Source organism: Sphaeramia orbicularis, unplaced genomic scaffold (genome assembly GCF_902148855.1).
Source record: "Sphaeramia orbicularis unplaced genomic scaffold, fSphaOr1.1, whole genome shotgun sequence".
NCBI lineage: Eukaryota > Metazoa > Chordata > Actinopteri > Kurtiformes > Apogonidae > Sphaeramia > Sphaeramia orbicularis.
The window spans coordinates 3,197-24,206 of NW_021941467.1; the positions used below are offsets into that span (position 1 = coordinate 3,197).

General features: G+C 38.2%; 1 protein-coding gene across 1 annotated transcript in view; it reads right to left on the reverse strand.

Annotated features, from left to right (window-relative positions):
- Positions 1-341: 341 nt before the first annotated feature.
- The window catches only part of LOC115415903 (CUE domain-containing protein 1), a gene marked incomplete at its 3' end in the record, with an annotated part of 28,844 nt that continues 8,175 nt past the window's right edge, over positions 342-21,010 (reverse strand). Inside the window, exons 3-6 of the mRNA XM_030129575.1 lie at positions 17,752-17,878; positions 16,216-16,483; positions 4,269-4,334; positions 342-430 (exon numbers count right to left, since the gene is read on the reverse strand). Coding sequence (XP_029985435.1) covers positions 342-430; positions 4,269-4,334; positions 16,216-16,483; positions 17,752-17,878 — 550 coding nt within the window. The remainder of the gene's footprint in view (positions 431-4,268; positions 4,335-16,215; positions 16,484-17,751; positions 17,879-21,010) is intronic.

Here is a 21,010-nt window from a genome sequence, read left to right on the forward strand (position 1 = left end):
TGTGTGTGTTTTTGTGCGCTGCAGTAGGATCGTGTGTGTGTGTGTTTTTGTGCGCTGCAGTAGGATCATGTGTGTGTGTGTTTTTGTGCGCTGCAGTAGGATCATGTGTGTGTGTGTGTTTTTGTGCGCTGCAGTAGGATCGTGTGTGTGTGTGTGTTTTTGTGCGCTGCAGTAGGATCGTGTGTGTGTGTTTTTGTGCGCTGCAGTAGGATCATGTGTGTGTGTGTGTGTTTTTGTGCGCTGCAGTAGGATCGTGTGTGTGTGTTTTTGTGCGCTGCAGTAGGATCATGTGTGTGTGTGTGTGTGTGTGTGTGTGTGTGTGTGTGTGTGTGTGTGTGTGCTTCCTTACATTTGCCCATGTGTTTGAGTTTGTCTCTGAACAGAGCGTCGTCTGAAACGGCGTCCATGGAAGCGGCAGAACACTGTTCACCTAAACAGGACAGACAGCAGAACACTGGACGCTTACGCACATGCTCAGATCCAACACGTCAAACAACAGATATACAAGGATTTGGAGTCGAGCTGGAACCATTAATCGACTCAAAGTGATAAAAAAGTCACTGGACCACAGTTCTCCTGAATCACAGCCGTTTCCTGCGTTTGTCTGCTGTTACATTTGGTTCTGCGCTGTCGAACGTCAGCGTTTTAATCCAAAGTCTTCAGTTTGGATTCAGAAGTATTTCACCTGTGCTCATTTACATGTCAGCAGTTCTTCTGAGTGTCATGTGTAGACTGGACCAGAGTAGTGGACTTTTTTACAGAGGAGACCCACAAACGAACAAACACGTGTAGTCATCGAAAGAACACCTGAAATTATGAAAGTTACAAAACGGGGGGGCAGGCAGAAAGAACATGTGAGCTCATGGAAAGTTTCAGAAAACATGATGTACACAAGAAGTACACATGAGCGGAAATTTTGGACATTCTGAGAAATAATTTACATACTGTGGGAAAACGTGCCATATTAATATATGATAAACTAATACTGGGAATTAGTTGCATATGTATATGTTTGGACCGATTCTGACAGAAACCAAAAAGACCAAACCCTATCAGAGATTTTTGATGATTTTTAGGTGGGTTTTGTGCTTTTTTGGATGGGTTTTTTGGGGTAATTTTTGGATGGGTTTTGGGTGGTTTTTGGTGATTTTTAGGTGTTTTTTGTGTTCATTTTTGGGTGCCTTTTAGGTGGTTTTAGGTGGTTTTTTGTGTTTTTTGTGTTTTTTGGGGATTTTTAGGTGTTTTTACACACACACATATACATATATATATATATATATATATATATATATATATATATATATACACAATTTTTTTTTTTTAATTGACATTGTGGGAAATAATTTACATATTCTGGGAAAACGTTCCATATTAATATATGATAAACTAATACTGGGAATTAGTTGCATATGTATGTTTGGACCGATTCTGACAGAAACCAAAAAGACCAAACCCTATCGGAGACAAGCTAAAAAGGGGGGTTTCCGACGTGACTAGATTAATGTTCAAAATATGTTAGAAATGGGTATGGTTTGGAGCTAAACCTACTTCTGACAAATAAAAGTGGTCTCCCAGAGCGAAAAGTCAGTTGTTTCTGCAGATTTCAACTCAGTGTTCATTTTATGCATGAATAAACACTTTATGCGGCTCCAATTCATGCTCGATCTCTGACTTTGACTTGACTCCGTGTGCGTTTACTTGACGAAGCTCCGCTACATAGATGGGAGTACAGAGACATAAATTCAACACTCCAGAGGACAGTCAAAGAGCGTCAAAGGGACCAAAGACGACTCCAAACCTGCAGCAGGAAACTTTACACAACAGTTCCACTGTTGTGTTTCACACAGACGCTTATTGTGATGCACAAAGAAGCTTCAATTCAGGAAAACTGCAATAGAATATTTCCCTTCAATCAATTCGAGTCCATTAACCCTTTCATGCACAGTGGTCACTCCAGTGGTCACTCCAGTGGTCAGTTCTTCTCCAGCTGTTCTCTTGTATATTCATGGGTTTGGTTGTTTTAGTTCCATATCAGCCAACACAGTGGACACTCATGCACCATCCCATAATAATACACTGACATTCAGACCATGACTGGAACTGCACTGTTCTAGATAAACCTGATCTGCACTGACACGATTGAGTGGAAATCAATTGCTTGTTATTGTTAATAGGCTGTAATTAACCATTTTTCTTAAACAGACAGGGATTTTTGTTTGCATATTATCTCCATAAAGTGAGTGATAACTAATATTAGAGTATGTTAAAATGTAACAAAACATCAGATTAGCTGCCTTTAAAAAAATATTTCACAGTTTTCACACAGTGTATCTATAAATATATGTTTCTTTGCTTCAAAAATTCAATGCATGTGTCCAGCTGAGTGGACATTTTTGCCACTCCATGAAAAATACATTCATAAGAAAATTTCAGTTGTATTGTTTTTTTTTATACCTAAAGAGTAATAAAAACACACCTAAAAATTATGAAAAAACACAAAAAACACCCAAAACCACCTAAAAATCACACAGAAACTACCCAAAACCCACCTAAAAATCACCAAAAAAAAAAAAAAAATCTTGATTAGGGTCCAAAAAACGGGATTCAAAATCTCTCTGAAGGGACATTTTAGAGACAATTTGATCCACATTTTTACTTTTAAGTAAATTTTTTGCTTTCGTTGGACCATAAGGGATTATCCAAAACAAGGAGCTGCTTTATACTGAAATAAATGTTGGAATGGCGATCAATTAAAATTCGCTCTGTGACGGAACATGACTGTGTTTGGACCCATTAAGGTTCTCATGATTCATGCATGAAAGGGTTGGAGTCGTGAATTTTTGCATTTGCTTTGTAGTACGGATCGTATTAAATAGAAGATGAAGGTGTGACTCTGACTAGCTCTAAGATGAAGATCACAAATCATGAACCAAAATGGAGAAGAAGAAATGTAATCTTATAGGCTGTTTGCTTAATCTTTGCATTACAAGTTCTTTTGCTTGAAGAATCTTTTATTTTTGCAAAGTCTAAGTTGTTACATTGTGAGTTCTATTTTCCAACTGTATCTTGTCTTTTTATTTTAGGTGTAGTGAACAGTCAGGTTTAGTTTGTGTGTGTGGTTTAGATGAACTCACACCTGTCTGTGCTGAACTTGGAGAAAAGGTCAGATTCTACAGAAAAGATCTAATTTTACAGCTTTAGAAAGTAACTGTGGTAAAGAGAGTCGAGCAGAAAAACCAGGTTATGAACTAAGGGATTTTTGTGGTGAAGAAATGCTAGCCTTAGTGAAACTCTTAGTGGTTCAGCTATGCAGTTGGTTTGACTGACAGGTGTCCAAGGCGCCTGTTAAACTCAAGTGACCTTTCAAACGTGTTTTCTTAGAATTAGCTTAAGCGACGTGACGTGTTTTGCCTTGTAACTATTATTAACCAATAATATGTATGATGAACCATGTCACTGAAAAATGGGAGTCTCCAAGAGTCACTAAAGACTATAAAAAGGTAACAAAGGAAACTCTTTATGGCTTTTTCTCTTTTCTCTCTGAGACGAATAGTGTGTTTGATGCCAGACTAGTTGATAACTGACTTGTTTCTTTTCTGTAACTTTTTCTATTTTTGCCTGAAGCAATAAATCAAGCTTTCTTTGAACTTTTTAAAACCTCAACCCTTCTTTGTTGGTGAATTCTTTATTTCTCCTGGTTTGGTCCTTCCATCTGAAACATGAGTTAATTTAACTTACATGACCCCCCCTCTGGTAGCAGCCTGAATGCAGTCGTCCAGAGACACCAACAGTCAGCGACTTTGCAAACACGTAGACGTTGCCCGAGGCACAGCAAAGTCAATTTTCCAGTGTGTAAATATAGAAGCCAACCTGGGGCAATAATCCATTTAACTAACATTATTGTGGTTTTCTGAGATTATTGAGCTACGGGTCACAGCTTCAAGCACCTGAACGATTAATGGTTTCAGCTCTAATTTGGAGTCGAATGTTCGTAACACACACATTTCTGACATCACCAACAGATGTCCCAGTGATAAGACAGACAAACAGACCAGTACTGAGCTGAACCTGGATCAGACAGACCAGTACTGAGCTGAACCTGGATCAGACAGACCAGTACTGAGCTGAACCTGGATCAGACAGACCAGTACTGAGCTGAACCTGGATCAGACAGACCCAGGTGCACAGATCTGAACCTGGATCAGACAGACCACCTGGATCAGACAGACCCAGGTGCACATGAAGCCAGAGTGATGACTGATATCTACCTGTGGAATTCTCCATGCTAGATGAATGATTGGACTTTGATTTCTTTGATTCATACTTCAAGCGATCTAAAAACAGAGAGCAGATGTTATGAATGTGGAGAACCAGGATGTGATGATGAGGAGCCAAAGCTTAGACGTGGATTTGACCAGTTCCTGATGGACAGAGAAGGACGCTTCCATCCTGTTTCTGCGTTCAAACAGATCTGAGCAAAGGAACGACATCACCAGCTGAGAGGAGGCCAACACTGAACCACTGGACTGGGACTGATTTCATGTTCTATACCTTAGGTGTAATGTGGCACTGAAATAAAACTTGTTCATCATCTTAATTCATTGGACAGTTGGACTGTTTTTGTATTTGTCCAGGGCTGATGACCCCTCTGCCGTTGGCTCGTTCCCCAGTAGGTGACAGGGCCGGAAGAAAATACCAGTTCTGCAATATATCACCATATTTCATTTCATAATACTGAATCAATATTAAAAAGTACCGTATGGATATTTAAAGTGTTTATTCAAAAGCAGATATGGTGGAGATTGATTTTTGGGTTTTTTTGTTTATCATGCTCTTTTATTTCTATATTGTCCTTTACCATTAGTGCTATTGGAGTTTTTTGTTTTTTTCTTTCTTACCATTGTTGGTCTGTAATTATTGCTGTTCTTTACCACTTGTGGTTTTGCAGTTTTTTGTTTTTACCACTGTTGGTCTGTAATTATTATCATGTAAGTTGACGGTTAACTGTTACCTGTGGTAACACCAACAGGAATGTACTTTGTTTCTATTTTTTTTTTTTTTTTTATACACACATTTTGGTTATGCAATGTAAATACTGTCAAATGAGTTTATTCTAATTTGGTTTAGGCCTATTTTTGTTCTATTTTGTTCATTGTGCTGGCTTGAAAAAAGACAAGAGTATTTAAAATGTCATTATGTTCAGTTATTTGAAGATGAGAATGAATGATGGGATTAAATAAGTTTTCTCTTCTTCCCACTTAGGGCTGCACAATTTTGGCAAAAAAAAAAAAAAAATCCCGATTTTTTTCTTCTAAAAACTCGATTTTTGATTTCCATTTTTGGGTAAAACTACAAAAGACAACAGAAGTCAGCATGTGGTTTTCGTGAGCAGCCCACAATGCAAGGCACTGCTCCGACCTTAAACCTGTGATGGGATCATGTGATGAACCCACAGAAGTTTAGTTTTTCTTAATTAAATCTTTATTGAATGAAGTAGAGTATACAAACACTGTATACAACAAGAAAATAACAGAAGTTTGTCAGGGGGAATACACTATAATACAATGTCCAAATCAGAGCAAATACTGAATGTTTTTAGAACCTTTTTGTTCCAGATTTATCGAACAGCTTTAAATAAAGTTCAACATGTTTCAAAAAAGAAATAATATTTGGTTTTGTGTTACAGAACTTACATTTGTGAATGAAAAATTTAGCAAGTAAGAGGACTATATTTATTTATTTATTTATTTATTTATTTTTCTTTTTTTCCCCTTTCTTTTTGGGGTATCTGGTCCACAGCAGTGATCCCAGTGTCAGTCAGTGACAGGCATCAGTCATGTGTGTGTGGACCAGGTTCATATGAGTGATCCACATGTGGTTCTGTTTAAATATGAGTGATCCACATGGTTCTGTTTAAATATGAGTGATCCACATGTGGATCTGTTTAAATATGAGTGATCCACATGTGGTTCTGTTTAAATATGAGTGATCCACATGTGGTTCTGTTTAAATATGAGTGATCCACATGTGGTTCTGATTAAATATGAGTGATCCACATGTGGTTCTGATTAAATATGAGTGATCCACATGTGGTTCTGTTTAAATATGAGTGATCCACATGTGGTTCTGTTTAAATATGAGTGATCCACATGGTTCTGTTTAAATATGAGTGATCCACATGTGGTTCTGTTTAAATATGAGTGATCCACATGGTTCTGTTTAAATATGAGTGATCCACATGGTTCTGTTTAAATATGAGTGATCCACATGGTTCTGTTTAAATATGAGTGATCCACATGGTTCTGTTTAAATATGAGTGATCCACATGTGGTTCTGTTTAAATATGAGTGATCCACATGTGGTTCTGTTTAAATATGAGTGATCCACATGTGGTTCTGTTTAAATATGAGTGATCCACATGGTTCTGTTTAAATATGAGTGATCCACATGTGGTTCTGTTTAAATATGAGTGATCCACATGGTTCTGTTTAAATATGAGTGATCCACATGTGGTTCTGTTTAAATATGAGTGATCCACATGGGTTCTGTTTAAATATGAGTGATCCACATGTGGTTCTGTTTAAATATGAGTGATCCACATGGTTCTGTTTAAATATGAGTGATCCACATGGTTCTGTTTAAATATGAGTGATCCACATGTGGTTCTGTTTAAATATGAGTGATCCACATGTGGTTCTGTTTAAATATGAGTGATCCACATGTGGTTCTGATTAAATATGAGTGATCCACATGGTTCTGTTTAAATATGAGTGATCCACATGTGGTTCTGTTTAAATATGAGTGATCCACATGTGGTTCTGTTTAAATATGAGTGATCCACATGTGGTTCTGTTTAAATATGAGTGATCCACATGTGGTTCTGTTTAAATATGAGTGATCCACATGTGGTTCTGTTTAAATATGAGTGATCCACATGGTTCTGTTTAAATATGAGTGATCCACATGGTTCTGTTTAAATATGAGTGATCCACATGTGGTTCTGTTTAAATATGAGTGATCCACATGGTTCTGTTTAAATATGAGTGATCCTCATGTGGATCTGTGTAAATATGAGTGATCCACATGTGGTTCTGTTTAAATATGAGTGATCCACATGGTTCTGATTAAATATGAGTGATCCACATGTGGTTCTGTTTAAATATGAGTGATCCACATGTGGTTCTGTTTAAATATGAGTGATCCACATGTGGTTCTGATTAAATATGAGTGATCCACATGTGGTTCTGATTAAATATGAGTGATCCACATGTGGTTCTGTTTAAATATGAGTGATCCACATGTGGTTCTGTTTAAATATGAGTGATCCACATGGTTCTGTTTAAATATGAGTGATCCACATGGTTCTGTTTAATATGAGTGATCCACATGTGGTTCTGATTAAATATGAGTGATCCACATGTGGTTCTGATTAAATATGAGTGATCCACATGGTTCTGTTTAAATATGAGTGATCCACATGTGGTTCTGATTAAATATGAGTGATCCACATGTGGTTCTGTTTAAATATGAGTGATCCTCATGTGGATCTGTTTAAATATGAGTGATCCACATGTGGTTCTGTTTAAATATGAGTGATCCACATGTGGTTCTGTTTAAATATGAGTGATCCACATGTGGTTCTGATTAAATATGAGTGATCCACATGTGGTTCTGATTAAATATGAGTGATCCACATGGTTCTGTTTAAATATGAGTGATCCACATGTGGTTCTGTTTAAATATGAGTGATCCACATGTGGTTCTGTTTAAATATGAGTGATCCACATGGTTCTGTTTAAATATGAGTGATCCTCATGTGGATCTGTTTAAATATGAGTGATCCACATGTGGTTCTGTTTAAATATGAGTGATCCACATGTGGTTCTGTTTAAATATGAGTGATCCACATGGTTCTGTTTAAATATGAGTGATCCACATGGTTCTGTTTAAATATGAGTGATCCACATGTGGTTCTGATTAAATATGAGTGATCCACATGTGGTTCTGATTAAATATGAGTGATCCACATGGTTCTGTTTAAATATGAGTGATCCACATGTGGTTCTGATTAAATATGAGTGATCCACATGGTTCTGTTTAAATATGAGTGATCCACATGTGGTTCTGTTTAAATATGAGTGATCCACATGTGGTTCTGTTTAAATATGAGTGATCCACATGTGGTTCTGTTTAAATATGAGTGATCCACATGTGGTTCTGATTAAATATGAGTGATCCACATGTGGTTCTGTTTAAATATGAGTGATCCACATGTGGTTCTGTTTAAATATGAGTGATCCACATGGTTCTGATTAAATATGAGTGATCCACATGTGGTTCTGTTTAAATATGAGTGATCCACATGTGGTTCTGTTTAAATATGAGTGATCCACATGTGGTTCTGATTAAATATGAGTGATCCACATGGTTCTGTTTAAATATGAGTGCTCCACATGTGGTTCCGTTTAAATATGAGTGATCCACATGTGGTTCTGTTTAAATATGAGTGATCCACATGTGGTTCTGTTTAAATATGAGTGATCCACATGTGGTTCTGTTTAAATATGAGTGATCCACATGTGGTTCTGATTAAATATGAGTGATCCACATGTGGTTCTGTTTAAATATGAGTGATCCACATGTGGTTCTGTTTAAATATGAGTGATCCACATGTGGTTCTGATTAAATATGAGTGATCCACATGTGGTTCTGTTTAAATATGAGTGATCCACATGTGGTTCTGATTAAATATGAGTGATCCACATGTGGTTCTGTTTAAATATGAGTGATCCACATGTGGTTCTGTTTAAATATGAGTGATCCACATGTGGTTCTGATTAAATATGAGTGATCCACATGTGGTTCTGATTAAATATGAGTGATCCACATGGTTCTGTTTAAATATGAGTGATCCACATGTGGTTCCGTTTAAATATGAGTGATCCACATGTGGTTCTGTTTAAATATGAGTGATCCACATGGTTCTGTTTAAATATGAGTGATCCACATGTGGTTCTGTTTAAATATGAGTGATCCACATGTGGTTCTGTTTAAATATGAGTGATCCACATGTGGTTCTGATTAAATATGAGTGATCCACATGTGGTTCTGTTTAAATATGAGTGATCCACATGTGGTTCTGATTAAATATGAGTGATCCACATGGTTCTGTTTAAATATGAGTGATCCACATGTGGTTCCGTTTAAATATGAGTGATCCACATGTGGTTCTGTTTAAATATGAGTGATCCACATGGTTCTGTTTAAATATGAGTGATCCACATGTGGTTCTGTTTAAATATGAGTGATCCACATGTGGATCTATTTAAATATGAGTGATCCACATGTGGTTCTGTTTAAATATGAGTGATCCACATGTGGTTCTGTTTAAATATGAGTGATCTACATGTGGTTCTGTTTAAATATGAGTGATCCACATGTGGTTCTGATTAAATATGAGTGATCCACATGGTTCTGTTTAAATATGAGTGATCCACATGTGGTTCTGCTTAAATATGAGTGATCCACATGTGGTTCTGTTTAAATATGAGTGATCCACATGTGGTTCTGTTTAAATATGAGTGATCCACATGGTTCTGTTTAAATATGAGTGATCCACATGTGGTTCTGTTTAAATACGAGTGATCCACATGTGGTTCTGATTAAATACGAGTGATCCACATGTGGTTCTGTTTAAATACGAGTGATCCACATGTGGTTCTGTTTAAATATGAGTGATCCACATGGTTCTGTTTAAATACGAGTGATCCACATGTGGTTCTGTTTAAATATGAGTGATCCACATGGTTCTGTTTAAATATGAGTGATCCACATGTGGTTCTGTTTAAATATGAGTGATCCACACGGTTCTGTTTAAATATGAGTGATCCACATGTGGTTCTGTTTAAATATGAGTGATCCACATGTGGTTCTGATTAAATACGAGTGATCCACATGTGGTTCTGTTTAAATACGAGTGATCCACATGTGGTTCTGTTTAAATACGAGTGATCCACATGTGGTTCTGTTTAAATATGAGTGATCCACATGGTTCTGTTTAAATATGAGTGATCCACATGTGGTTCTGTTTAAATATGAGTGATCCACACGGTTCTGTTTAAATATGAGTGATCCACATGTGGTTCTGTTTAAATATGAGTGATCCACATGGTTCTGTTTAAATATGAGTGATCCACATGTGGTTCTGTTTAAATACGAGTGATCCACATGTGGTTCTGTTTAAATACGAGTGATCCACATGTGGTTCTGTTTAAATATGAGTGATCCACATGTGGTTCTGTTTAATACGAGTGATCCACATGTGGTTCTGTTTAAATATGAGTGATCCACATGTGGTTCTGTTTAAATACGAGTGATCCACATGTGGTTCTGTTTAAATATGAGTGATCCACATGTGGTTCTGTTTAAATACGAGTGATCCACATGTGGTTCTGTTTAAATATGAGTGATCCACATGTGGTTCTGTTTAAATACGAGTGATCCACATGTGGTTCTGTTTAAATACGGGTGATCCACATGTGGTTCTGTTTAAATATGAGTGATCCACATGGTTCTGTTTAAATATGAGTGATCCACATGGTTCTGTTTAAATATGAGTGATCCACATGTGGTTCTGTTTAAATATGAGTGATCCACATGGTTCTGTTTAAATATGAGTGATCCACATGTGGTTCTGTTTAAATACGAGTGATCCACATGTGGTTCTGTTTAAATATGAGTGATCCACATGGTTCTGTTTAAATATGAGTGATCCACACGGTTCTGTTTAAATATGAGTGATCCACATGTGGTTCTGTTTAAATATGAGTGATCCACATGGTTCTGTTTAAATATGAGTGATCCACATGTGGTTCTGTTTAAATACGAGTGATCCACATGTGGTTCTGTTTAAATACGAGTGATCCACATGTGGTTCTGTTTAAATACGAGTGATCCACATGTGGTTCTGTTTAAATATGAGTGATCCACATGTGGTTCTGTTTAAATACGAGTGATCCACATGTGGTTCTGTTTAAATATGAGTGATCCACATGTGGTTCTGTTTAAATACGAGTGATCCACATGTGGTTCTGTTTAAATATGAGTGATCCACATGTGGTTCTGTTTAAATACGAGTGATCCACATGTGGTTCTGTTTAAATATGAGTGATCCACATGTGGTTCTGTTTAAATACGAGTGATCCACATGGTTCTGTTTAAATATGAGTGATCCACATGTGGTTCTGTTTAAATATGAGTGATCCACATGGTTCTGTTTAAATATGAGTGATCCACATGTGGTTCTGTTTAAATATGAGTGATCCACATGTGGTTCTGTTTAAATACGAGTGATCCACATGTGGTTCTGTTTAAATACGAGTGATCCACATGTGGTTCTGTTTAAATATGAGTGATCCACATGTGGTTCTGTTTAAATACGAGTGATCCACATGTGGTTCTGTTTAAATATGAGTGATCCACATGTGGTTCTGTTTAAATACGAGTGATCCACATGTGGTTCTGTTTAAATATGAGTGATCCACATGTGGTTCTGTTTAAATATGAGTGATCCACATGTGGTTCTGTTTAAATACGAGTGATCCACATGTGGTTCTGTTTAAATACGAGTGATCCACATGTGGTTCTGTTTAAATATGAGTGATCCACATGGTTCTGTTTAAATATGAGTGATCCACATGGTTCTGTTTAAATATGAGTGATCCACATGTGGTTCTGTTTAAATATGAGTGATCCACATGTGGTTCTGATTAAATATGAGTGATCCACATGTGGTTCTGATTAAACTGGAGGATCTGTGCGTGGAACAGACTGACCCAGGACACACTGGAGGGATTCTATCCTGGAGCTGGTGCATGTGTGTGGGCAGTGGGCTGTGTGGGCTCCTCTGTCGAGGCTGATGACCCCACAACCCCGGACCCGGTTCAGAAGAAGACAGTACGGTACGGATCCGGGACAACGGAAGATGAGTGATCCACATGCAGTTCTGTTTCAGTTGGTGGATCCGTGCGTGAAGCCATGGCTTACAGTGCTATAAGTACTGTGGGCTCATGAACACATTTAAAGTCCGGTCATTACACGGACTTCTGTGACAGACCGCTGTCACTGATAGGAGGAGGAGCCTACGGCAGCCTGGAGGAGGAGCTTACGGCAGCCCGCAGGCGCGCGGCCCGGAGGCACGAGAGAGATGAAATCGATTTTCCCATTTCCCTTTTTTAAAAATCGTCGTAATTAAAAAATCTGATTTCAATTTAAAATCGATTAATCGTGCAGCCCTATTCCCACTCCTTTTCGATTATAAATGAATGATTTTTTTTTTTTTTTTGAATTTTGAATTTGCATGTATTCTATGAATGCTCGAAATAAACGAACAAACGAATGAACAAATCTTCCTATGGGTATTTTGCTTCGTTTGTTTACTATAAAAATCGTCCTGTGATATTCCAGGTCATACATGAAGTTGTTTGAAATCGATAACGGTTCCTTCAAGCATCTGAGAAGCACTTTTTTCTGTCTGAAAGAGGCAGATATTAGTTTTTTTTAATTGGAATTGCACAAAAATAATGTTCTGATGTTGGATGATTGAGGGACTGAACACTATTCTATTCACAACTAACAGAAAATGAACATTTAAGCAGGATCTGAAACTGGAATGTCTGTAAAAACTTTATTTATTTATTTGTTTGTGTGTGTGTTTTTTGTACTGGTAAAACTTGCCTGTTAAAACTTTATTTATCCAAATACTGCACATCAAGTTTTTCCAGGAAAGAATCTTTTAAAAAAAGAAAGAAACAAAAAATTGCCTTTTTAACGGTATCATGATATATCGTGATATATCGTAGGGTGATCCTAGTATTGGGATTTGTATCGTATCGTCAGATTCTTTCCGATACACAGCCCTAATTATAACAACACCATAAGTGACACTACACAAAGGGTTTTACTCATTCCAACATGTTAAATAGAAAAGCACATAATTTGCATTCTCATTTTCAAAACTGTGCATCAGATTTGTTCAACCTTTAACCAAAGCCCAGGTTTGGTGTTCACAGACACGTTTGTGCATCCTGTTCAACTCAAAGCTGGAGTTCCCTCTAACAACAGGAAGTGGTCAAACCCACGTTCATTTCAGTGTCATTCTGTCCAACTGACTCTTTTTCACACAAACAGATCTGAACTTCCTGAAACAGGAGGCAAGGGTGAATACAGATGGAATTTGGGTTAAAAACAGAATAATGTTGTCCACTCAACTCAGTCAGAGGGTCTTGGTTCAAGTCTGAAAATAGTCCCTGTATTTATTTAACATGTGTCACTAATGATGGGCTTTGGTTTTAGTGACAGATGTTGTGTTTGGAGCGACAGGGCAAACCAGCGTCCATATCAAATAAAAAAAAGAGGTTCTTCTCATATTTTAGAGGACTTCATGTTTCATTTGAACCAAACCTAGGAAAAGCTCCAGTCTGGCTCCGACACCGTTGGATTTCTGACCTATAATACCGACTCAAATGTGGAAGCACCAGTGCCTTGATCATAATCTGGAGGATGTGACACTATGAGCAATGAAGACAAATGGAATTCATTTTCTCCAAGTCATGAAAGTAAATAAACGCATGAGCCCAAACCTCCAGCAGTTCCATGCTGATGCAGATCTACAGTCAGTTTAAACACAAACGGACACAGTTGGAGTTCCTCTGAACCGAGGTTATTATCGTTAACCAAAACTAACCAAAACTGGAATTGAAAAAACATTTTCCTTAACTGAAATAAATAAAAACTATAATTAATATATAATTTAATTAATTAAGAGGGGAACATAACTTCAAAATCAAAAACAGGACAACAACCTTCACAAGTTTTGGTTCATCTGTTTCTGGTGTTCAGCTATGGAACAGTCTGAGTGAAGAACTCCAGCAAAGTCCAAATATGAACATGTACAAAAGTATTTTATTTAGCAGTTACAACTGATAATTCTCATTACTGACTATTGTCATTTACTCATTCAAACGGCATAAGGATTAGAGGCAGAGAAGCCTATAGAAATGTATATGTGTATGTATGGAACAGTGTATGTATGAATTTGGACATGTATATGTAAGTGTATGTGCATGGGTGTGTATATGTGCGTATATGCATATATGTGTATGTATGTGTATGTAGGCGTCTGTGTATGTATATATGTATGTGTATATATGTTTAGATAGATAGATGTGTACATATATGAGTGTATATATGTATATGTGTTTATGTATATATGTACATATTGTTGGTTTAGACAAAGGGGTGAGAGTTAATAAGCTGTGCTTCTTCTTACTCCTTTTCAAATATGACTTTTTTTTCTTTTTCTTTTTGTGTATCATTATTTTTTGCTTCCTTGAATTTTCATTTCAATATTATGTTGCAAAGAAGTCAAACAGTAGCAATCAGGAAGCTTGTATCATATTCATATTAGAAATAAATCAATTAAAAAAAATAAAAAAAAAACGCAGAGGGGATTTAACCAAACCTGTAGGTCCAGTCCACCTGTAGGTCCAGTCCACCTGTAGGTCCAGTCCACCTGTAGGTCCAGTTCACCTGTAGGTCCAGTCCACCTGTAGGTCCAGTCCACCTGTAGGTCCAGTTCACCTGTAGGTCCAGTTCACCTGTAGGTCCAGTCCACCTGTAGGTCCAGTCCACCTGTCGGTCCAGTCCACCTGTAGGTCCAGTTCACCTGTAGGTCCAGTCCACCTGTCGGTCCAGTCCACCTGTAGGTCCAGTCCACCTGTAGGTCCAGTTCACCTGTAGGTCCAGTCCACCTGTAGGTCCAGTCCACCTGTAGGTCCAGTTCACATGTAGGTCCAGTTCACCTGTAGGTCCAGTTCACCTGTAGGTCCAGTCCACCTGTAGGTCCAGTTCACCTGTAGGTCCAGTCCACCTGTAGGTCCAGTCCACCTGTAGGTCCAGTCCACCTGTCGGTCCAGTCCACCTGTAGGTCCAGTTCACCTGTAGGTCCAGTTCACCTGTAGGTCCAGTCCACCTGTAGGTCCAGTCCACCTGTAGGTCCAGTTCACCTGTAGGTCCAGTCCACCTGTCGGTCCAGTCCACCTGTAGGTCCAGTCCACCTGTCGGTCCAGTCCACCTGTAGGTCCAGTCCACCTGTAGGTCCAGTCCACCAGACCTCACAGCACTTCAGTCCATGTATTTATTTCAGTTAAGGAAAATGTTTTTACAGTTGTAGTTTTGGTCATTTGGTTAGTTTTCGTTAACGATAATAACCTTGTTTGTTTAAAGCATGGTCTTGTTTGGCGGTGGTGTGTGGTTTGGGATTACACATATTTCATTTTCATCACTTAGATAAAAGTAATTCCAAACAGACAAGCGTATACTTGAGCATCAAGGCAGATTATGGCAATAGTAGCACAGAAAACAAAGGCGTACCATGGAAACCCCTGGTACAGACACTCCACACTGACCTAACGACAGTTTCTGTTGTGTCCATTATTATTCCCTGACCAGAGTGAACAGTCGTACCTCACCAGGGTGAACAGTCGTACCTCACCAGAGTGAACAGTCGTACCTCACCAGGGTGAACAGTCGTACCTCACCAGGGTGAACAGTCGTACCTCACCAGGGTGAACAGTCGTACCTCACCAGGGTGAACAGTCGTACCTCACCAGGGTGAACAGTCGTACCTCACCAGAGTGAACAGTCGTACCTCACCAGGGTGAACAGACGTACCTCACCAGAGTGAACAGTCGTACCTCACCAGAGTGAACAGTCGTACCTCACCAGGGTGAACAGTCGTACCTCACCAGGGTGAACAGACGTACCTCACCAGGGTGAACAGATGTACCTCACCAGAGTGAACAGATGTACCTCACCAGGGTGAACAGACGTACCTCACCAGGGTGAACAGTCGTACCTCACCAGGGTGAACAGATGTACCTCACCAGAGTGAACAGACGTACCTCACCAGGGTGAACAGACGTACCTCACCAGGGTGAACAGATGTACCTCACCAGAGTGAACAGATGTACCTCACCAGAGTGAACAGACGTACCTCACCAGGGTGAACAGACGTACCTCACCAGGGTGAACAGACGTACCTCACCAGAGTGAACAGACGTACCTCACCAGAGTGAACAGACGTACCTCACCAGGGTGAACAGACGTACCTCAACAGGGTGAACAGACGTACCTCACCAGGGTGAACAGACGTACCTCTCTCTAAAGCGATCAGAAACTCTCGGTTGCGCTGCAGCTCTCTCATGAACTCCTCGTTCTGCAGGAACAGGGCGATGCGCTCGTCTTCCAGGTACTGCTTCAGCTTCTTGTCCTGTTCCGTGGCTCCCGTCGTCAGACCTGAACCTCCGGAGCTGCCCGAGGCTCCGGACCGAGAGCCGGAGGAGGAGTGGGCCGTCCACTGTCCGACCGAGGACACCGAGGACGAGGACGAAGACGACGGCTGGGACAGGCTGCTCTGAGAGCTCTGAAACACAGAAGAGGAAGAGGAGGAGGTTTAGACCCAGACCTGGACCTGTGAGGAGGTTTAGACCCAGACCTGCATCTGTGACCACACATTTAAAATTAGAACTCAACAAATATTGATGTGAATTGAATCTAATTGGACAGACACATGACTGGGACCAAGCTGCAACTGTTTCTGCTGTATGGAACAACCTGGAAACTGTTGAACTGAAACAGAAAGAGTCCACCCACACATGCACAGCGTTCAGGGTGAAGGAGGAGCTCTGAGTTCTGAACACTGGTTTGGGATGGTTTTGGTGATTTTAGGTGGTTTTTGGGTAAGTTTTCAGGTTTTTAGGTAGTTTTTGTTAATTTCTGGGTGATTTTTAGGGTGGTGTTTGGGTGTTTTTTTGGTGTTTTTTGTGATTTCTGGTGATTTTTAGGTGGTTTTTATTCATTTCTGGGTGATTTTTAGGTGTTTTTTTGTTAATTTCTGGGTGATTTTTACGTGTTTTTTTGTTAATTTCTGGGTGATTTTTAGGGTGGTGTTTGGGTGCTTTTTGTTGTTTTTGGTGATTTTTAGGTGGTTTTTGGATAATTTGTAGGTGATTTTTAGGTGTTTTTTTTTTTTTTTTTATTTCTGGGTGATTTTTAGGTGGTTTGTTTGTTCATTTTTGGGTGATTTTTAGGTGGGTTTTTGGGTAACCAATGCACTGATATCTATCCCATAATCTCAAACTCTATTCTGACATTAGTCCTTCTTGTTTTGGATCCCAGAGGCCTGTTAGAACACAAACACCTGGACCCAATGGGTCCACAGACTGACGTCCTTTTGGGTCTGAGTTAAAACAGTTCTGATCTGAGCAGAAGGATCAACTCTCAGTCCTTTGGGGAAGTGTTTTTCAGGATCATTCATTTGGTTTCAGGTTACTGACGTGCACTTTGAACGTCTGTGTTGACATTTGGGATGTGTGGTACAGATTGGTTTTGTTTCTCTGATGTGCTTTTAATGCATCTATCACTAATCGCCTCTCGGAACACATTAAAGCTTTGAGCGTCCGCCGTTAGTGAAGTGATGGGAACTCCGACAGGAACCTGACAGGAAGTGTCCCTACCTTTATACTGTCCAACTGACAGGAAGTGTCCCTACCTTTATACTGTCCAACTGACAGGAAGTGTCCCTACCTTTATACTGTCCAACTGACAGGAAGTGTCCCTACCTTTATACTGTCCAACTGACAGGAAGTGTCCCTACCTTTATACTGTCCAACTGACAGGAAGTGTCCCTACCTTTATACTGTCCAACTGCTGAGGCAGAATGCGTAGGAAGTCATCGGGCAGATTTCCCAGTAAAGGGGGGTTCCAGTTCCTGTAACTCCTCAGCTGCTGATGTCCAGGAGGCGGCTGCGTCTCAAACCTACCAGACACAAACCAAACCAATGCATTTACACACACTGTCAGTTCAAACTAGGGATGGAACCATATGAAAATTTCATATCACGGTTATTATTATTATCGTGGTATTGTTAAATTAAATTTCATTAAATGTATTTATTTATTTGCACAAAATAAAAACAGCAATGAAAAAACAGCAACATTCAAACAAGTAACAAAACTGTGTAGGAGAGGTTAGAAGCCAAAAAAGAAGGCTTATATAAATACCTCCCCTGAAATGAACAATACACAAAAAAAGAATTAAAAAATACAATGTAACTGAAATAATAAACTGAAGTAAAAACAATAAAAATGTAATCCACATTACAAATCATCAAATACAAATCAAGGGATACACAGCCTTACATTTTTTCATGAATTACAGTCCTTTTCAGATGCTTTTTAAACAATGATAAAGTGGATGTTGATTGAAGTTCAGGTCGTAGATTATTCCACAGATTTGGTTTCACCATATTTCACAGAATACTGACAGACTGAAGTTCGGCAGTACGGAAGAGAACATTTGTTTGAAAATCATGTCGGAAAGTTGTGAATAACAGAAGACAACATAAAGAAATTGTGAAAAACTTTAGGAAGAATATGAGTTAAGTGACCATATTTGGACATGAAGACACAGGTCTGGTAAACGTTCATATCAAAAACTGAGAGAAGTTTGAATTTTTTGAAAAGAGCAGATGAGTCGAGTCTGTTCCAAAAACTGATCATTCTGAAAAATTTCTTTTGAATGAAGAGAATCTTATTGAGATACGTGGGACAGGTTGGCACCAAAACAGAACTGTAATAAATAATGTAAGGATAAATGAAGCAATAATAAAAAGTCAAGAAACAAGAATGATTTATCAGTGAAAGAACTCTGTTCAAAATGACAAATGACTTCATGATTTTTTTACAGACAAGATTAATATGAGATTTCCAATTCAGTTTTTCATCTACAATAACACCCAAACATTTAATGTAAGAAACCTGAGTTATTTCAAAGTTATCTATGAATATTTTGTTGTTTTCCTTGTTATACTTCTTATTTTTGTTACAGAATATGATAAAGTTAGATTTTTGGGTATTGAGAGAGAGTTTATTCACCTGAAACCATCTAGAAACAGACGATAGTTCTTCATTTGCTTCTCTAATCAGTGGATTGAAATTTTCATGTGATAAAACCAAACGTGTCGTCAGCAAATAAAAGAGGCAAGACATTTTTACAGACCACAGGGAGATCATTCATGTAAAAAGGAGAGGCCCAAGAATTGAACCCTGAGGAACCCCACACATTATCTTAGCTCTATTTGAATTGTACTTATTGAATAATCCATACTGTTCTCTATCATTTAGATAATCCTGTAGCCAAGTCAAGGCAACATCATCAAATCCATATTTCTGTAATTTTGCAATGAGAATGTGATGTTCAACTGTATCAGATGTTTTGGATAAGTCTAAAAATATGCCAAGAGATTTTTTTTTTTTGTTATCTAGGTCTGTAGAGATTTTATGAACAAACTGCAAAAGAGCCATTTCTGTTGACATGTTTTTTCTGAAGCGATACTGATGGTTATATATTACTTCTGTCCAAATGTATTATTCTTGTGTACACTAGCTTCTCCATTACTTTAGAGAAAAAGGGTCAAACAGATATAGGACGATAATGTGTGAATGTACTGGAATCCCCCGATTTAAACAGTGGTATTACTTTGGCTACTTTGAGGTCACATGGTACAACAGCTGATTTCAAAGACCCAGATCTAATATATGTCAAAGGCTCAATAACAGAGGAAACTACCTCCTTAATCAGGCCTGCTCTGATTTCATCGTGTCCTGCAGAGGAGTCTCTCATTCCAAGTCTGATGTCATGAACTTCTTTTATGGTAGGAGGGTCAAACATACTTATATTAGGATATTTCTCATTTATATTGTTGTTGTAATTTATAGTATTGAAATTGTGCTCAAAATGTTCAAAAAGTACTAATACACACACTGAAAGAATTTAACCAAGTTGCATTTTGAAAAAAAACAAAAAAAAAACAAATATAATAATAGTCCCAGTGTTTCCCCTCTGTGTCAGAAACATTCCAATATTAACCCTTAGTGGTCTGAGTCTATTCTGTCTGTTTTTCAGTCCTTTTGATTTGGCCTTTATATACTATAGAAACAAATGTTTACTATACCCATGTTTGGATCTGTTTTTTCAGCACAACTTCATCTAGATCATCTGTCTGTTATTTTTTCACTTTAACCTACTATAAAAACACAAAAGGACAGAAAACATAAAAAAATATATAAAATCCGTTTTGAAAAATGTATATAATTTATTGCATAAATAACACACAGATGTTTAACGAACCTTTTCAAAGCCTTTAAAAGTGAATATTGGTTCCAAATATTAGGTATAGAAAATTAAAATGGTAATAAATTAAAACTATACTCAAATATTTTACATTAAAGCAGATATTTACGTAGGGTTTTTTCCCCTAAAAGTGCAGTAATCAAACACAGTTATCATGAGAATTAGAATTTAAACGCTAATACTAACCGTCTGTGATTTTACCGCCGTTTATGGTTCTACCAGTGATCATGACATCCCTAGTACACACACTGTCAGTTCAAAGTCCCATTCATTATTCAAAGACAACACAAACAACAGGCCCCTTTACTAGTTGTGTTCCATTAACAGTGAATCCATCTTTAATGGATCTTCTTCCAGGTAGACGCTGCAGTTCCAGGAACAGGACGGTTCTACCAGTTTAACCCACTAACACCCACAGCAGATCCAAAAGGACCCTGTCTGTATACATGACTTTACTACAGTCATTTAACACCATTTGTTCTTCTCTCGTCCTCTGTATTTTTTCAGTATAAATCAGATATTTTCCTAAATTTAATTTTTTGATCATGTAGATGTTCATGTAATGTAATGTGTAAAATATACACAAGATGAAGTCCTCCAACACAGTGCACTTCACTCTATAAACAAATATGAAGAGAAAAAAGGATAAACATTGAGAATATAAATAATGGAAAGACATTAACTGACATTTATTTGACCTTTCAAGGTCACTCAAGGTCAAAGGTCATGGCACCAAATCAAAGCCCATATGTGACT